The sequence below is a fragment of the Malaclemys terrapin genome, chromosome 11 (genome assembly GCF_027887155.1).
Source record: "Malaclemys terrapin pileata isolate rMalTer1 chromosome 11, rMalTer1.hap1, whole genome shotgun sequence".
Lineage (NCBI taxonomy): Eukaryota > Metazoa > Chordata > Testudines > Emydidae > Malaclemys > Malaclemys terrapin.
In genome coordinates, this window is record NC_071515.1 from 2,289,652 (window position 1) to 2,308,442 (window position 18,791).

The 18,791-nt window shown below is 42.0% G+C and overlaps 1 protein-coding gene across 5 annotated transcripts in view; it reads right to left on the bottom strand.

Moving 5' to 3' along the window:
* Window positions 1–433: 433 nt before the first annotated feature.
* Window positions 434–18,791, bottom strand: part of PCNT (pericentrin) — a 230,759-nt gene continuing 212,401 nt past the window's right edge. For all 5 annotated transcript variants that reach the window (XM_054043682.1, XM_054043685.1, XM_054043684.1 and 2 more), the window contains 6 exons: window positions 17,673–17,837; window positions 7,879–8,117; window positions 5,963–6,051; window positions 4,124–4,277; window positions 2,503–2,630; window positions 434–867 (listed from right to left, as the gene is read on the bottom strand). In XM_054043682.1, the coding sequence (XP_053899657.1) occupies window positions 827–867; window positions 2,503–2,630; window positions 4,124–4,277; window positions 5,963–6,051; window positions 7,879–8,117; window positions 17,673–17,837 (816 nt within the window). In that variant the 3' untranslated portion in view covers window positions 434–826. The remainder of the gene's footprint in view (window positions 868–2,502; window positions 2,631–4,123; window positions 4,278–5,962; window positions 6,052–7,878; window positions 8,118–17,672; window positions 17,838–18,791) is intronic.

Genomic DNA, 18,791 nt, shown 5'->3' on the forward strand with positions numbered 1-18,791 from the left:
TTTCCCCTATCCACCAACCAGTTACCCTGCCAAAGGAGGGAATATCAAGCTGGTTTGGCATGATTTGGTATCATATCTCCATCCTTTCCCACAGCAAAGATGGCCAGGAAAGAAACTTCTAATCTAACTCACCTAAACAGCAAATCTCAATTCCACGTGGAACTCAAAGGATGATGGCTTCACACAGTGGTGGTGCTCGGTGAGAGGATCAGGACAGCAGTTACTTTCAGTGTTTGAAAACCCAACATGTCAATCCAAAACTATCAGAATATAATCAGAAGATTTATACACGAGTGCGTCTTACTGATGCACATGTAACTGTTTAGTTGATATCAATAACCTTACTTGCAGATGAAAATCTTGAGCAGCTTTATGGTAAGAGCAGCAATTAGATACACACAGCGTAGGAACCAAAACCAATACAGAATAAGAATTTGCTAATAAAATGTCATTTTAATAACTTTTTACAAGGAATCCAGCTATACACTTTAGAAAAATAAACATAAAAAAAGACACTTTGTGGCTTTCAATACAATCCTGCAGGCACACTTAAGTTATGGTTAACAGTTATTCCACATAAGTATGTAAAACATTGTTGTGAGTGAATAGTGACTTCCTCTAAAAGTGTAAATGTACTAAAATTTAATAAACCGATTACATAAAAATCTGATGCAAAAAACATTGCATAGACACTAAAACCCCTTTATTCAACTGCACATAAGTGTTGGATTTCTTAGTGCTTGGAAACACGAGAATACAAAAACATCCACTTCAGAAGGAGGTAGCAACCTGGGGGGTTCGGTCCCAGATCTGAGAAGCGCTCTGATTACTTTATGTTTCTCTGGTGAGGTGATCCTGAAGTGCTTCCTAAATTTAAATAAAACAACCAATGAATACTGGCAACTTACTAGTATTTACATTACCAATTGTTACAGTAAAGAGGTAATCTCTTCCACAATCCACTTAGGAACAATACATACAAGGGACTAAATGGCCTACTAACCGGGAGACCTGGATTCAAGACTAGGTTCCTTTCACAAGCAGCAATGAGCTTGACTGTCTGGTCCTAATCTGATACCTTTTACCAGCAACAAAGTGTGATCTCACAGTTTATTTCAGGCTGAAGTGGACATGTTAAAGTTTACTGGAAACTAGAAACCATTTTATTCACAACATTGAGAGATTTTGCTGTGATCTTTTCAAACTATCTCCCACATAAACTAAAAGTATGATTAATAATTAAAGCAGCATTTCTGAGCCTTCTTCCAATGATAGCCACTTTTCAGAAAAGTGTCACTGATTATGCCAAGGTTAGGTAATAAACTGTTAAACAAAATATTTGATTCTGTGAGGTGCTATCAAGTTTCTATCACAACATATCTGGGTTACCTATTCTGCTACAAGGAGCTTCAATAATTATGGAAACCACCGTTTTTCAAATTCATGGCAACAAGCTCTGGTTGAAATCCTAGCCCAACTGAAGTCAATGTCAAACTCCCATTGACTTCAATGAGGCCAGGTTTTCACCCTCAATATATAAAATACACCTCTACCCCGATATAATGCGACCCGATATAACACGAATTCGGATATAATGCGGTAAAGCCGTGCTCCGGGGGGGGTGGGGCTGCGTACTCTGGTGGATCAAAGCAAGTTCAATATAACGCGGTTTCACCTATAACGCGGTAAGATTTTTTGGCTCCCGAGGACAGCGTTATATCGGGGTAGAGGTGTACATCACCTTCACGTATAATCAATTTTTTCATCTTAATTGGCCTCATGAAAGTGCTTTGCAAAACTGGGAATTAGAAGCTGGTATTAAAATAACCATGTCACTAAAGGTAGGAGCCATTAATAGCAAACGCAGAGTGACATTGTTTAGTTTCTAATAACTGGTAAATTACATGATAGCGAGCCTGCACTGGGTTTTCCTAGTCAAAATAACTTTTTTGTTTAGAAATTTAAGCTATTTAAACTGAGGTTAAAAAGAAAAATGGTTGAAATAGAAAACTGAACAAAAAAAAAGTTTCAGTTCATGAATATTTTCAAGATTGACTTTTTGTCCTGAATCTAGACGGAAAAAAATTAGAATTCTTAAGCATATTCGAATATTCCATTCCCTACCCAACTATCTGTAAAGCTGTTTAGAGATCTGGTGTGAATGAAGCAACTTCAATTTAAACCCTCCTCTTACACGCTTAACGTCTGACAGTATAAGAACACAGAAAAGAAGAACTTTTTATCTTTGAACAGCTCCAGTTAAGAAATCATTTGTCGAAGTGTCATGCTTTGAATCTTTTAAGATACAATCCGTGAAAGCAGTAAAGCTTCACTTCAAAAGATGTACATTTTAATCTCCCCTCCCACCATGACAAATGCAAAGTTGTTTCTTTTTAAAATGTTCTTCACATTTTGTGACTATTAAGGATAATATGTAGCCGGGTTTTGAAAAAAGAAGATGAGACTTTAGAAAAGTCTGAGGGGTGATGAGGTTCATTTTACCTGTTTGTGCACCTCCTAATCTCTGCTGGATAACCTCTAAGCGATGGATGTATTCAGTTAATGACCGTTCGGGGTCTTGAGTAGACACCAGTGACTTCTCCGAAGCTGAACTTGTGGATGGATGTAATCTTAAAAAGAAAAAAAAAATTAATCTTCTTCCTTTGTAAAGCTCACAATATACACACAGAGAAGGTGAGTGAGTCATTATCTTTTACTGATCAACTTCTCTTGGAGAAAGTGACATGTTTTCGAACTACACAGAGCTCTTCTTCAGGTCCTAAAGAATTTTGTGTAGCTTGAAAGCTTGTCTGTTTCATCAACAGAAGTTGATCCAATAACGTATTACCTCACCCACCTTTTGTCTCTAATAGCCTGGGACCAACATGGCTACACCACACTGCAATATACACACAGCTAAGGCCAGCCTAAATGTCCTCATGTAGTTAATAATTCAATGTAAGGGAAACTGGAATTTCAAAAAGTGTTTCTGTACCTCTCAACCCCATTTTGTGTAAAAAAGTGATGAATGAGGATGAGTGGTGTAATATTTGGGATGGAGTGTGAAAGAAAGTAATATTCTTGTTAAGGGCTGGAAACCTGAGTCTCAGCCCTGCTGATATCTAAGGCCTTATCTACACTACCGGGGTAAGATGACCTAAGTTAAGCTACTCCAACTACGTGAGTAACTTAGATCGACTTACTGCGGTGTCTTCACTGCACTGTGTCAACGGGAGATGCTCTCCCGTTGACTTACCTTACTCTTCTCGGGGAGCTGGAGTATCAGAGTCAACTGGAGAGCGCTCTGCTGTCAATTTAGCAGGTCTTCACTAAATTGACGGCAGAATTTACTAAATTGACACCCGCTGCATCGATTGCAGCAGCATGGATCTCCCTAGTAGTAAAAAGCCCTAAGAGGTAGCCGCCTAGTGGAAGCAGTTGGCAGGAAACAGCTGTAGAAGGCGGCCCAGGTGCTAAATCTTTTGCTCTGAGAAGTGGTGGGGAGAGCAGAGTTGGAGTTCTGCAAGTTCTGTGCTGCACCTCTTAGGGGTACAGTGCAGAATCTCACCCTTGGTATCTAAGACCCCCTTTGGGACACTGGGATTTGGGCACAGCTCCCTAACATTGAACAAAACGAGGTGAGCGCGCCCTCGACCCCCCTTGCCCAGATACACACACCCAAAGCCTGCAGATGTTTATTACTAATGAAGCATCATAACATTGTGGCATAGCCATCTCAACTAACATGGCTTTCACACAAGATTATTGAACATGCTTCTGTGAAGACATGGTAATAAACTTCAATTTGTGAGACACAAATAATCAAAAATTGCCTCTGTAGGGAGGGATCATGACCACAAACGTTAGAAGTTCTTCGTTTTGTCAAAATAATGTCATTAGATTTCACTAAGCAAGATATCTCATACTAAGAAATCAAGCACATACTGTGTTTAAAACCATTCAAAACAAATTGGAAATACAACTATGTTGAGCATCATGAGACAAATGTACTACATTTAATAAATTTCCATTCTTGTTCACATAATCTCCCAACAATAGGTTATATTATTATGAAAGACTATCTGGCAGAACAAATACAATACATTATGTTATACACTAGTACCTGTTATGTAACCAGTAAGAGGATTTCGGTGAGTGGCTCACAAATCTAGCAGAACTGGTTCTGTGGCACGATCCAATATCTCGGGTAGGGGGGGAGTTTACATTAACACTTGGGAGCTGCTGTTGTCTTAAAACTTCTGTTCTGACACCAGAAACTGTATTGAACAAGTAATAGTCAACAATGAAATTATGCACAGAGAGCCACAATATGTAACAAAACTAGTAAATGATAGCAAAACAAATTTTGTTTTGGTTTTTAAGTCAAAGGCTGAGTCCCTGTTTTGAACAACTGTTTTTGACAGTATTAGAAAAGGCCAACATTTTAATGTTTGTAGTAATATAACCACTGCACACATACATCTCTCTGACAAATCATGCACATGCATGATGTTGAAAGCTACCTTGTGTCTCCCTTCTACAGTCATTTTTCATTATTGTACTTTAATATAACACCAGAGGCACCTTCATTCCCTGTTCCTATTTTAAAGCCTTTAATTCCAAATATTTTTCTCAATCAATTCTAACATCTCATGCTTGTTCTCATCCATATCTACAATATGGTTATAAGGCTATAGATATGGAGCAATACATATATCCACACTTTTTCTTTTATGAGGGAGAAGAGACAGGAGTCCAAGAAATTCCATTCAGTCAGTTGGATCCATTTGACCATGAAAAACAGATCACAAAAATTGGCTTTTGAGGAAACTGCCGAGATGTTGTTTTGCACTGAGGTAACAAAACCAGTAATATGTTTAAGATTCAGATTTGGGAGGTACCTAGGCCTTAATGAGAAATACAAAGCTTGAAATATATTTGCTGAGGTATAAAAGTGATACAAGTAAGTTAAAAATAATATAAAGAATGAAAGGTAATGTCCTATGGACATCGGGGACTGGAAAATGGACTATTTTATGGGTTAAATCTGTATTTAGTTCAATATGCAAACTAGTTTTTTGTTAAAAACAACGAATTAATGAAAAATTACATCTGAGATATTATATACACAAGTCCATTTATTAAAATCTGTGGTTCTCATAACACATCTTTATTTTTTCACTCTAATTTAAGGTTTCGCGTGCAAGTAATACATTTAAACATTTTTAGAAGGTCTCTTTCTATAAGTCTTTAATATATAACTAAACTATTGTTGTATGTAAAGTAAATAAGGTTTTTAAAATGTTTAAGAAGCTTCATTTAAAATTAAATTACAATGCAGAGGCCCCCAAGACCGGTGGGTAGGACCCGGGTAGTGTGAGTGCCACTGAAAATCAGTTCGCGTGCCATAGGTTGCCGACCCCTGGATCAGACCAATGGTCTGATCTCTAATAGTGGTCAGTGACAGCTGTTTTAGAGGAAGGTGCAAGAAATCCCACAGAAAGCAGTTATGGAATAACTTACCAACAGGGAAAGTCCTTTCCCAACCTCTATTAACTAGCTCATGTCATTCAAAAACTTTTGTTTATTTTTAATATTTACGGTAACAACCCTGGATATTGTTATCGGTGTAAATGTCGTCTCTGCATTACTGATATCTTGTGGCAATGAGTCCCACCCACAGGGTGACTGTGCACGGTATGAAAAATAATTTCCTTTGTTCAGCTTTAAATGCCCTTCAGTCTCGCTGCCTGTACCCTTACACCAGAGGAAACAATGAGCTGCTGTTGGAATTCCAGGATCTCAACCATTAAGTGGGGGGAAGTGATGTTGTAACAGCTTTTTATGATAAAATATCAAACCATTTCACTACTAACGTCTATTTGTTACTATTTAATAAAGACACACACTATTGCAAAGAAACGTTAATAAACCACAATTATTTTTCAAAAGAAACACTCACCTGGGTTATGTCCAATACTGTGAGAAATGTTTTCTCCCTGTGCTCCTTTTCTGTTTACTTTATGCCATTTTTTCACCAAAAACTTTAACCTTGCAAACAATATAAAGTTTGTATACGAATTAAAAACAGCAGAAAAACAAAAATTCACTGAGTTGAAATATTAAACATTATTGCTGATGTGAACATCTTAAACAGTACAAATAACAACCCCAGAAAGGAACTGGGAGCACAAAGATATTCAACTTAAGTCTCCTGGGCATAGGCTTATCAAATAGCTGACTGTGTTAACTGCCCTTCGGATATTTATTAAACAGCTGATGGAGTCAGACAAGAAAATTCAGAATGTAGAAACTGGTTTTAAAGCAGGGCTTCTCTCTACATTGCACCAAGTTGAGAGAAACCACAGTTATCTCAATTAAAAAAAACCTATGAAGTTTCACCCCCTCTGCCAGCTGTAACAGAATGCAGTGAACACAAACAAGAAAGGTGCAATACTAAGGAACAGGATGAGGAACCTATCCTAACATATTTCCTACAAAGACATAAGATGCCATTAGGAGACTTTCACGCAAAGGTTTTCAAGATTCTATACCGGGGCAGGATGAGACAGAAGGAACAAAGGCATAAACAAGCTTCTTAGTGTGAAATCTTAATTTACTTTTTCATTTTAATGTATTTGACATTTTCTCCCTTCCTCCTTTGTGTGTGTGTCTGTCTAAAATGTTTTAAAAAGTCATGTTTGGTGACGTACAATATGCAAAGGCAAGTCCCTGTAACAGAAACCCAGTCCCAAAAGACTGTTTATGTGGCAGTAAGAAAAGTAACAAACAGGGTAATACAATTATAACACCCTAAAAACACCAATCCCCCTCAACAGTTCTTGCCTTCCTTTGTTTTGTCTCTGAGCGGAGCAGATCCTTCCCTTTCTCACTCCCTGCTCAGCGTGGGCAGAAGGTTTGCGGCTCCTTTCCTCTGTACGTATGAATGCATGAATGATGTTGGAGGATGCCCTCCACTATACCGCAGCCTTTGGGGGCTGTAGGGAGGCCTGGGGCAGCTGCTCATGCTCCACAGGATTGGTCACTGGTTCCCTGCTCCTGCACGTCATCCTGCTGCTGTTGCCATGAAAGCTTCCCTCTCAGGTATAACAAAGTACAGGGCTTATTCCTGTGTTGGAACTAACTCCCTAATTAGACTCACATCAGGCAATTATTAACCTCAGCCAATCACACTTTTACAAAGTGAGGGAAAAGACTCAGAAGGAACCACCTGTTACATTTAGAACAAAATGATTTTAAAATTTAAAAAGTTATATTTCAATGACCTCCAACCAATAGGGAGCTGGGTTTTGCATCTTGAAATTATCTGCTTATTACAGATTGATCCTTTGTGGATAAATCAATGTGACAAGCTTTGTGACTGATGAAAAGTGGACTTGTTGGCAGAACTCACAGGAACATACTCATCGCTGATGAAGCATGAATGAGGTCAGATGGAAGGATTAATACTTCAGGCCAATGACTGGTGATACAATAGTCTACTACTCAGTAAGCCCAGACAAAGGGGATATTGCTTGAATGGGTCATTCCTTCACAGGTGCTGCATGCAGGTTCTCAGATACCATGGGGCTGGGTGCAGTATAAAAATAGACAGAAACAGCTTTGAGGAAGCAATCTTTTAAAGTATTCTATTAAGGCACATATGAAACACATTGGCCTTGAACATGCCATATTGGTCAAACACACAATTATTGTCTAACTATCACTCTGAAATAACTGTTGAACAAATCTTTCACTCCAGAGTAAGTGAACTATAACTGAGCAGTTCTACAAATGAAAAATCTGGGGAATGTATTGTGGATGCTGTAACATATACAAGAAAAACATAGAAAAATTATTTTGTGAGTTTGTTTTTACCTTGATACTGCAATGACCACTCTCACTGCAGATCTGAACTTGGTAAAAGGACGGGAACGTGATTCAGAGACCTGCAGGTCTGCAGGCGAAGGATAGACTCCCATACGAGCTATCAGCGACAGTGTTGCTTGCTCACAATCCTGGAATCCACCCAGAAGCAGAAGAAGGTATTTCTTTTGATAAACGAGAGCCTTTCTAAAACTCTCTGCTCGCAGATACTTCCTGTATAATTTCTGCAGCTGAAAAAAAACCCAAGTCATTGAAATTTAATTAAGGAAGCCCATACACTCGTTGCATAGCCAGACTGTTTACTCCCACAAGTTCTCCCACAACCTGTTGTCCGTGGCTTGACAAAAGTTAGCTAAAGCTGTTTTGCTTTGGAAAATTATGCGGAAGGCCATATAATAAGAACTGCTTCTAAAACTTTGAATAAATTGTATAATGTTTTTGAAAACGAAACTTCCAATTAAAATTTGGATTACTGATGCTCCTGCTGATATGGACCATTTACTGAAAATTAACAGTGTTTGTGATATTGGCAGCATGGAAGCCTTACATGAAGGTCTGTAAGTCTGCTATACCTCTACCTGTCTACAAGGCCTTGTCTACACCAAGGAATTTTTGCAGGGTTACTTGACCAGTTAAGTAAGGTTCTAAGTACAGCTGCCAGAAGACATCTACATTAGTGCTTCCAACATTGCTGATATGGGGGCAGCTACAACAGCAGCAATTTCCTAGCGTAGACAAGACCTTTTGTAACTAACTTTACAGGTATTTGATTTTGGACAGTCCAATTGCCTTAATATTTGTGAGCTTCTGAACACCATATTCACACCCAACACTGGGAAAATGGTTTCACTGTTTACCTTCTAGAGCAGGATTTGTGTTAACTAGTTAATATTAATGAGCATTCAATGTTAATCTAACTTGATCACAATAAAATTGTCACAAAGGGGTTAATAGATGCTTCTGAAGTTCAAAGGAAACTATGCCCTGAATACATAATATTCATGGATGGTTGGTAAGTTCTTGTGACAGACAAGAGGCTTGTGTCTCCCTCAGACAACTTTTAGATCAGAGAGAGAGATGCCGGAGAGTTACAGAGGAATTTGTATCTTAAATGACCTGGCAACAAGAGTAATTTTTCTTATCAAAGACATATGCGGAAGAGTATTTTTGAATGACCTTGTGAATTACATGTTATCTAACTAACAATCTGTTGAAAGGTGACTGAGAAGATTTTCCTAAAAACTGAAAACTTGTAAGATTCCAAAAGTGTAAACAATAATTGCAGTTTATATAGCAGAAAAATAATTCTATATTTAATGAAAATTACCTAATATCCTAACAAATATGAGATGCAGAGATCTTGCTTCTTTTGTCACAGCAAGTACGATCATATTTATCATAAACAAAGAGAATTCAAATAGGATTCAGAATAGAATGATTTTTCTTTTTGAACCTTCTTTATGGTATTCACTTCGCGGTTACCAAGAAAACTGCAGCCTGGGTTTCCCAAAAATCAAGGATCTTGATGTGGTAACTGTCTCAAATGGTTAAAATAAATGAAGTACATTACTAACAATGAGTATATACGTTATCTACTCTCAGAATCCTATTCAAGAGGTTTGTCTTTTTTAATTAAATATATGCTTAGATTCAAATTTAAGATTAGATCTATGCAGAGGATAACTATGTTCACGAAGTAAAGTAAAACCTACTTGTTTAGTTTTTCTAGAATATGATTTAAAGGGATACCATCAATTTGAAATCTAGTGAATTTCAAAAAACATATTAAGTAGTTTAAATATTACCCCAGCCAATTTCTATTGTTTAACAATGTTTTTAAAGAATTTTCTTCCCATGTTACATGTGAAAGAGCCAAACAACAGGGGAAACTGACTGGTTCTAAAGAAAAAAGATCAGGCGTACTTGTGGCACCTTAGAGACTAACAAATTTATTAGAGCATAAGCTTTCGTGGGCTACTGCCCACTTCTTCGGATGCATATAGAAAACAGTGGACTAACTTTAAACAATGTGCTATAGAAGGCACAAAATACACTCCTCTTTGGTTTCAGTTACTTTAGACAGAGCAAACTAGCATAACAGCCTCATCCCTGAAAATCCACCTGGACTGCATGAAGTAACAAGTTTAGTTAAAACTAGGGCTGTCAAGCGATTAATAAATGAATCGTGATTAATCACTCTGTTAAACAATAATAGAATACCATTTATTTAAATGTTTTTGGATGTTTTCTACATTTTCAAATATATTGATTTCAATTACAACACAGAATACCAAGTGTAAAGTGTTCACTTTATATTTATCTTTGATTACAAATACCTGCACTGTAAAAACCAATTCACCTAATACAAGTACTGTAGTGCAATCTCTTTATCATGAAAGTTGAAAAACCGGTTACCTACCTCTCGTAACTGTTGTTCTTCGAGATGTGTTGCTCATGCCCATTCCAATAAGTGTGTGTGCGCGTGCACCGCGTGCACGATCATCGGAAGGTTTTCCCTTAGCAGTACCCGTCGGGTCGGCTGTGAAACCCCCTGGAGTGGCGTCCTCATAGTGGTCTATATAGGATACTGCCGACCCACCGCCTGCTCAGTCCCTTCTTGCTGGAAGACTCCGACAGAGGGGAGGCAAGTGGGATTTGGAATGGACATGAGCAACACATCTCGAAGCCGGGACGCACCGTCATGTAGAGTGGAGCACCCACAGGGACAGCACTTGAAGAAGAACAACAGTTACGAAAGGTAGGTGACTGTTTTTCTTCTTCAAGTGTTTGCTTATGTCCATTCCAATACGTGATTCCCAAGCAGTTTCTCTGGAGGAGGGGTCGGAGTTCACCTGATTGCTGATTGTAGGACTGCCGTGCTGAATGCTGTGTCATCCCTTGTTTGTTGGGTGATGCCATAGTGCGACATGAAGGTGTGGATGGAAGACCATGTTGCCGCCTTGCATATGTCTTGAACAGGGATGTGCCTGAGGAAAGCTGTGGACGAAGCCTGAGCTCTTGTGAAGTGCGCTGTCAATGGCGGGGGCAGAACTTTGGCCAGGTCGTAGCACCTTCTAATGCAGGACATGATCCACAACGAAATGCGCTGGGATGAGACGGGAAGCCCTCTCATCCATTCGGTGATTGCAATGAAGAGCTGTGGTGACTTACTAAATGGCTTTGTGCGTTCAATGTAGAAGGCTAGGGCACGCCTGACGTCCAGGGTATGGAGCATCCGCTCTCTGACAGTGGCATGAGGCTTAGGGAAGACGACCAGTAAAAATGTGTCCTGATTCACATGAAACTAGGAGACCACCTTGGGTAGAAACACAGGGTGAGAATGCAGCTGAACCATGTCTTTGTAAAAGACAGTATGGGGGGCTTGGAGGTAAGCTCTCTGAGCTCAGAGACCTTCGTAGCCAATGTTATAGCCATCAGAAAGGCAACCTTCCAAGAGAGGTAGGAGAGAGGGCAGATGGCCATGGGCTCAAATGGAGGGCCCAGGAGCCTGGACAAGACTAGGTTGAGGTCCCAGTGGGGAATGGGCTGCTGCACATGGTGGTAAAGCCTATCCAAGCCCTTGAGAAATCAGCCAACCATGGGGTTTCCGAAGACTGATCTACCCGCTGCCCCTGGGTGGAAGGCCTATGTGGCAGCCAAGTGCACTTTTATAGATGATACTGCCAGCCCTTGTTGCTTCAGATCCAGTAAGTAGTCCAAAACGAGAGGAATTGGTGCTTGCTGAGGTGGGATACCCTTCCATAGGGACCAAATAGAAAATGGCTTCCACTTTGCCAGATCTGTGGCTTGGGTGGAAGATTTCCTAGGAGGACTTCTCTCACTGAGTTCCAACATTGGAGCTCCAACGGGTTCAACCATGGAGTTTCCATGCCGTGAGGTGGAGGGACTCCAGGCTGGGGTGCTGGACCTTGCTGGGGTCCTGAGTGATGAGGTCAGGGCATAAGGGAAGGGTTACAGGTCTGTTGACCGATAGGCTTAACAGCGTAGTGAACCAGTGCTGGCAGAGCCATGACGGCGCTATGAGGATCAACAAAGCCCTGTCCTGGCAGACCTTCAGAAGGACTTTGTGTATGAGAGGGAAGGACGGGAACGCATACAGCATGTGACTCGTCCACATGAGGTGAAAAACGTCCGTGATGGAGCCTGCTTGCTGATTAGCAATGCGAAGCTGAAGCCCCCCCCAGGTCGAGTAGACTTTACGGCAGAAAAGGTCCAGCTTCTTAGCGTCCCGTGACTGTGGGGCAGGACCTAGTTGACCTTGCCACTCTTTCTGGTTCACCGCATCCACCCCTAATGTTCCAGGCTGAGGGTGGGTAAAAAGGTGTCTGTACCCATTCTGTGGCACAAAATACCTCCTTTCCAACCCTTTGGCCATGGGAGGTATGGAGGACGGGTCTGCCATAGCACCTTTGTGGTGTTTTGTATGGTCTTTATAAGGGGCAAGGCTACCCTAGATGTACTCTCCTGGGCAAGGATGTCCACCATTGGGTCCGAGTCGTCTGACACCTCCACAGCCTGGAGGGGTAAGCTTTGGGCCACCGTCCTAAGAAGGTCCTGGTGCGTCCTATTGTCCATCGAAGGGAGTGTGGTGGTGGAGGTGCCAGGCACTGCCTCATCCAGCGAAGAGGATGATTAAGTCTGAGGGTCCTCCTGACCCTCAGGCTCCCTGGAGGCTGGCTCTGGTAGGTCTGCCCTATTTGGGGCAGACTGTGGCGCTGGTACCACATGGGGTGCTGGCTCAAGAGTTGCACCCGCTTGCGAAGACCCAGGGTCCTTGTCACGTGGGGGGTCTTCAGGTGCTGTGGGAGTATGGCGCGGCACCGATGTGGCTGAAGGAGAAGCACGGGGCGCAGACACCATGGACACAGCCCAGAAGCCCTGCCCTTGAGCCTGATGGTAGACCCAAGGAGTCCAAAAGGGCCACTGTACTGGCCCCTGCCACTGTGGGGGCCAGGGTACCACCGGCGCTGGCACGTCCCGCGATCTGCAGTGCCAGGACCAAGACCGGTACTGACTATGTCTGCAGATTGACGATTCATTATTGGAGTGCAACTAATAGTCTGAGCCAGACCATGGAGGGGCGGAGCCTGACTGTGCAGGGGAACATACCGCAGTGACAGGGAGCAGCACCGTAGCATCGTTGGCTTGCCCTGGTGTTGAATGGGTAGTGGCGACGCCATTGGTGTCGCAAATGGTGCAATTGACTTTGCTGGTGCTGTTGCAGTCGCCTCTGCCTGGTCCGGTGCCGGTGGTTGTGCCTGCAGGGCCGGGGACTGTCATGGCAATAAGGTCCTGCACGGCCTTAAAGGTATCCAGCATGGAGGGGAAATCAATCTCGTCCTCCAACTCCTCCCAAGTCAGGGAGTCCACAAGCACCTGACTCAATGGAACTCCTGGCAGGGCCGGTGTTGACGGTACCAGGATCTGAGGGCCAGGCTGTGGGTGCCCTGACATAGGACGCACCTCGCTGGGATCCCTGTGCTGTTTGCTGATGGGGGACTGACTCTTATCCGCCTTCTTCTTATGCGGCACCAGGGACTGAGAGTGGTGCCGCAGGCTCGAACCCGCTTTGTGAGCTGGGGAGCAGCCCTGGAGAAGTCTTTTTTCCAGGGCTTTGGAGGTGTGCTCCGGCTCTGCTCCAGCTCCAGGCAAAAACCTGCAGCTCCACTGCTCCGGAGCCTCTCCACACTCCAGCTCCGGGCTCCGCTCCAAAGCCCTGCTTTTTTGGGTGCCAAGGCATCCCGCACCGAAGCCGATGCGCTGCGCACCAATGTCGCTGGTGCCGCTTCAGGTGCCAGCTGTGGGCGAAGAGCCGCCTCCATTAAAAGGAGCTTGAGGTGATAGTCCTGCTCCCTCTTCGTCCTGAGTCTAAACTGCCTGCAAATGGAGCACTTATTTGTTTGATGGTCCTCGCCCAGGCACGACACGTGAGGATCGCCCTTGGGCATAGGCTTCCAGCAGCGTTCGCAGGATTTAAACCCGAGACCGAGGCATACACCGGTTAGGGGAGCTAGGGAAGGGGGGAGAACCCCCCCGAAAGAGGCTAACTACTATTAAACTACAACTTTTAAGAACTATTTACAACTAACTAGAAGGTAACCACTAGGTAGGCACTTGCAAAGCAAGACACTGAAGGAAGCTCCAACGACCGTCACTGGCGGTAAGAAGGAACCAAGCAGGTGGCAGGTCGGCAGTGTCCTATATACACCACCATAAGGGCGCCATTCCAGAGGGCTCCACAACCGACCTGATGGGTACCGCTAGGGGAAAAACCTTCCGACAATCATGCACACGGCGCGCGCACACACACGACTATTGGAATGGACATGAACAAGCACTTGAAGAAGAACTTACAAATATAGAATTATGTACAAAAAATAACTGCATTCAAAAATAAAACAATGCAAGATTTTAAAGCCTACAAGTCCCCTCAGTCTTACTTCTTGTTCAGCCAATCACTCAGACAAACAAGTTTGTTTACATTTGCAGGAGAATGCGGCCCGCTTCTTGTTTACGTCATCTGAAAGTGAGAACAGGCATTCTCATGGCACTGTTGAAGCTGATGTTGCAAGGTATTTATGTGCCAGATGCGCTAAAGGCTCATGTGTCCCTTCATGCCTCAATCACCATTCCAGAGGACATGCGTCCATGCTGACAACGGGTTCTGTTCAATAACCATCCAAAGCAGAGCGGACCGACGCATGTTCATTTTCATCGTCTGAGTCAGATGCCACCAGCAGAAGGTTGATTTTCTTTTTTGGTGGTTCGGGTTCTGTAGTTTTTACATCGGAGTGTTGCTCTTTTAAGACTTCTGAAAGCATGCTCCACACCTTGTCCCGCTCAGATTTTGGAAGGCACTTCAGATTCCTAAACCTTGGGTCTAGTGCTGTAGTTATTTTTAGAAATCTCACACTGGTACCTTCTTTGCGTTTTGTCAAATCTGCTGTGAAAGTGTTCTTCAAATGAACATGAGCTAGGTCATCATCGGAGACTGCTATAACATGAAATATATGGCAGAATGCGGGTAAATCAGAACGGGAGACATACAATTCTCCCCCAAGGAGTTCAGTCACAAATTTAATTAACACATTATTGTTTTTAATGAGCACCATCAGCTTGGAAGCATGTCCTCTGGAATGATGGCTGAAGCATGAAGGTGCATACGAATATTTAGCATATCTGGCATGTAAATACTTTTGTAGCCGGCGTTGCAAGGTCCCATGTGAACACCTGTTCTCACTTTCAGGTGACATTGTAAATAAGAAGCAGGCAGCAGTATCTCCCGTCAATGTAAACAAATGTGTTTGACTTAGCGATTGGCTGAACAAGACGTAGGACTGAGTGGACTTGTAGGCTCTGAAGTTTTACACTGTTTTGTTTTTGAGTGTAGTTATGTAACAAAAAAAAAATCTACATGTGTAAATTACACTTTCACAATAAAGAGATTGCACTACAGTACTTGAATGAGGTCAAGTGAAAAATACTATTTCTTTTGTTTATTTGTTTTTACAGTGCAAATATCTGTAATAAAAATAATATAAAGTGAGCACTGTACACTTTGTATTTCGTGATGCAATAGAAATTAATATATTTGAAAATGTAGAAAATCATCCAAAAATATTTAATACACTTCAATTGATATTCTATTGTTTAACAGTGCGATTAATCACGATTAATTTTTTGGAGTTAATCGTGTGAGTTAAGTGTGATTAATTGACAGCCCTAGTTAAAACTATACACATACTTCAATTAAACCTTTGATACTAGCTATCTGAATAGGGCTCAGACAAGACAAATCTCAATTCCTCACATCAAGTACTAAAATGATGCCGAAGTATCACAGTCTTTCACCGAACAATTTTATTCAACATTAATCTCCTGCACATCTCAGTTTACAGAAAGGACTAAAAGAGTCACAAAAATGATCATCCTTGTACAGGAGACTACCTCAAGAGGAGCTAGCTGCATCCCTACCTGAGGGGAAGGATCACTAGCCTGCCAGCCACGGCAGTCACCAGGGAACAAGCACCACCTCCCTGGCCAGAGGAGACTGAGGCAGAGGCCTAGGAGCAGCTGGCTTAAGACAGACCCGGATGAAAGAAGGTTCCGACCCTGCCACACCTTACAGCTGCCCTGGGACTGCAACAGGACGCCACCCAGAATCTATGAGGGGCACTACTAGAGACAAGCCACCACTGCAATGTGGATTAAAGGGGCCACGCCCAAACTGAAGGGGCAACAGTAGGGAGTAGCCCAGGACAGCGGATGTAGACTCCCACTAGTAGGTCCCTTACTCTGGGGTTGACTTCCAAAGGATCCTGAGCTGATACAGATGGAGTGGGAGGGCCTGGCTCCTCCTAGCTCCCCTGCAGCCTTAAAGACTGAGACACCTTGACCAAGCAGGGAGCTGGAAAGCAAGCGCTCCAACCACTAGGCCACCCAGCCCTCCAAGCCCTCTGCTACAATTATTTAAAGAAACATTTCTGTAAAATACTCCAGAACAAAATATAGGAAATGAGGATGCATTGGCTGGGGGAATGGGATTCTCACTAAATAATTTAACAAGTCTAATCCTGAAAAATCTGTGTGTTCAATGGAATACACACATTTAGGCATGGCAGATTTATGCACAAAAATGCCACAGTTGCATGAACTAAACCAGGATGTGCAAACATATTTGGCCAGTTATGACCCTAGATAGCCACATTTGCCCCCAACTACCTAATTTAAACAAGAAGTCATGGGATTTGTAAAAATAAATTAGATACTTGCAAACATGCTTGTATATTCAAGGTATGTCCACACCTTAAATACTGTGTGCAGTTCTGGTCTCTCCCATCCCAAAAAATATATCAGAATTGGAAAAAAGTACAGAGAAGGGCAACAAAAATGATTAGGAGTATGGAATAGATTCCATATGCAGACAGATCAAAAAGACTGGGACTGTTCAGCTTAGAAAAGAGAGGACTAATGGCAGTTATGACAGAGGTCTATAAAATCATGACTAGTGTGGAGATTGTGACTGAGGAAGTGTTATTTACCCCCTCCCATAACACAAGAACCAGGGGTCACCCTATGAAATTAATAGGCAGCATGTTTACACCGAACAAAAGGGAATACTTCACACAGTGCACAGTCTGCTTTTGGAACTCATTGTCAGGGAATGTTGTGAAGGCTAAAAGTACAACTGGGTTAAAAAAAGAATTAGATAAGTTCATGGAGGACAGGTTTATCAATGGCTGACCATTAGCCAAGATGGTCAGGGACACAACCCTGTGCTCTGTCTCCCCCTAAATCTCTGACTACCAGAAGCTGGGACTGAAGATAACTGCCTTGTTCTGTTCTTTCCCTCTGAAGCACTTGGCACTGGCCACTGTCAGAAGACAAATACTGGACTAGGTGGACCATTGGCCTGACCCAGCATGGCCGTTTTTATGTGGTTATCATCTTACAAAGTCAGGCTCGGGATGTTTTTTCCTGAAAAAATTACAATGTGCATCCAATCCAACTATATGTAAGAAATATCATTCCATCTTGTAGAAGTGTCACACATTAATTCTGAGACATGAATAATAGGTAAAATAAGTGTCTCATCACATTTTGAGGAGAATCTTAAAGCGGTTTCCAAACATTATTTCACAACAAATCTGTACCATAGGCATATGAAAATATGGGTAAAGGTAAATTCTCTGTGGTCTTGGGTCTAGCAACCGGAGTGATCTCCAGAGTGCATTTCTAATCATATTTTGCATCATCCATTTTACCTTTGGGTTGGAAGTTTCCATAACTGGCTTGTTTTCTATTTCAACAGTAGCTTTAGCGAGCTCAGATTCTGCCTGTTTCAAAGCATTCTGCAAAAGAGTTTTTTCTCGCTGCCAGGAAGCCCTTTCTGATCCCTGGACGGAGTGAGCATCATCTGTACAGTGGATCTAAAAAATTAAATTCAAAGAAAGAATATAAAATAACCATCAAGGAATATAAAAGTTGTTTTAAGTCAAATTCAACAGTAAATTGACTTTATGGAAAAACTAAAATGCCAGAATAACCATACTGGAAATTTCCAGCAGTAACAAGATGTTATCCAGATAGGATGGGAATTTCAAGTAGACCTTCAGTCCATGTTAACAGGTAAAGAAAATTAGACAGTCCTTGCCTAAAAATCTTAGTCTTATTAGTTTATATGGCTCCCATTCACCTTAATACCAGAGAGACTCCAAAATGTTTAAAAATAGAAATACTAATCTCTTGGTCTTCCTTCCCAGCCTGTAGCAAAAATAGATTGATTTGCTTATAGTTTTTGTATGCTATGTACATGCATAGAAATTACATATGAATTTGAAAAAGTGGGTTTTGCACTTAATTCTGAGAGCGGTTATTCTCATCTCATATGGTCACTCTCATCTCTTGTGGGAATGAGTTCCCTGCTCCAGATCCAGCTCCAGTGAAAGATCAGTCTCTTGTGCTCACAAGCGTCCTTCTACTGGGTTAACACTTCCAGGGTTGGAATGGAAGTGTAACTATCACAATAGTTCCATCTGACGAAGTGGATATTCACCCACAAAAGCTTATGCTCCAATATGTCTGTTAGTCTATAAGGTGCCACAGGACTCTGTCACTTTTTACACATCCAGACTAACACGGCTACCCCTCTGATACTATCACAATAGGGTATGGCAACAAAGGATGGGGAAATCTCTCAGATAGCTAGGTCAAATACTTTGAACTGGAGTTTATGTTCATCAAGAAAGCAGGGCACAGAACATGGCACCAAGGTGTCATGCTGACAGTGACCCATGTTACTTGGCAGAAGAGCTGCTGTTTGTGCAGATTTGAGCTTTATCAGTGTGCATGGCATTATTTCTCAATAATCAGTTCATATACCA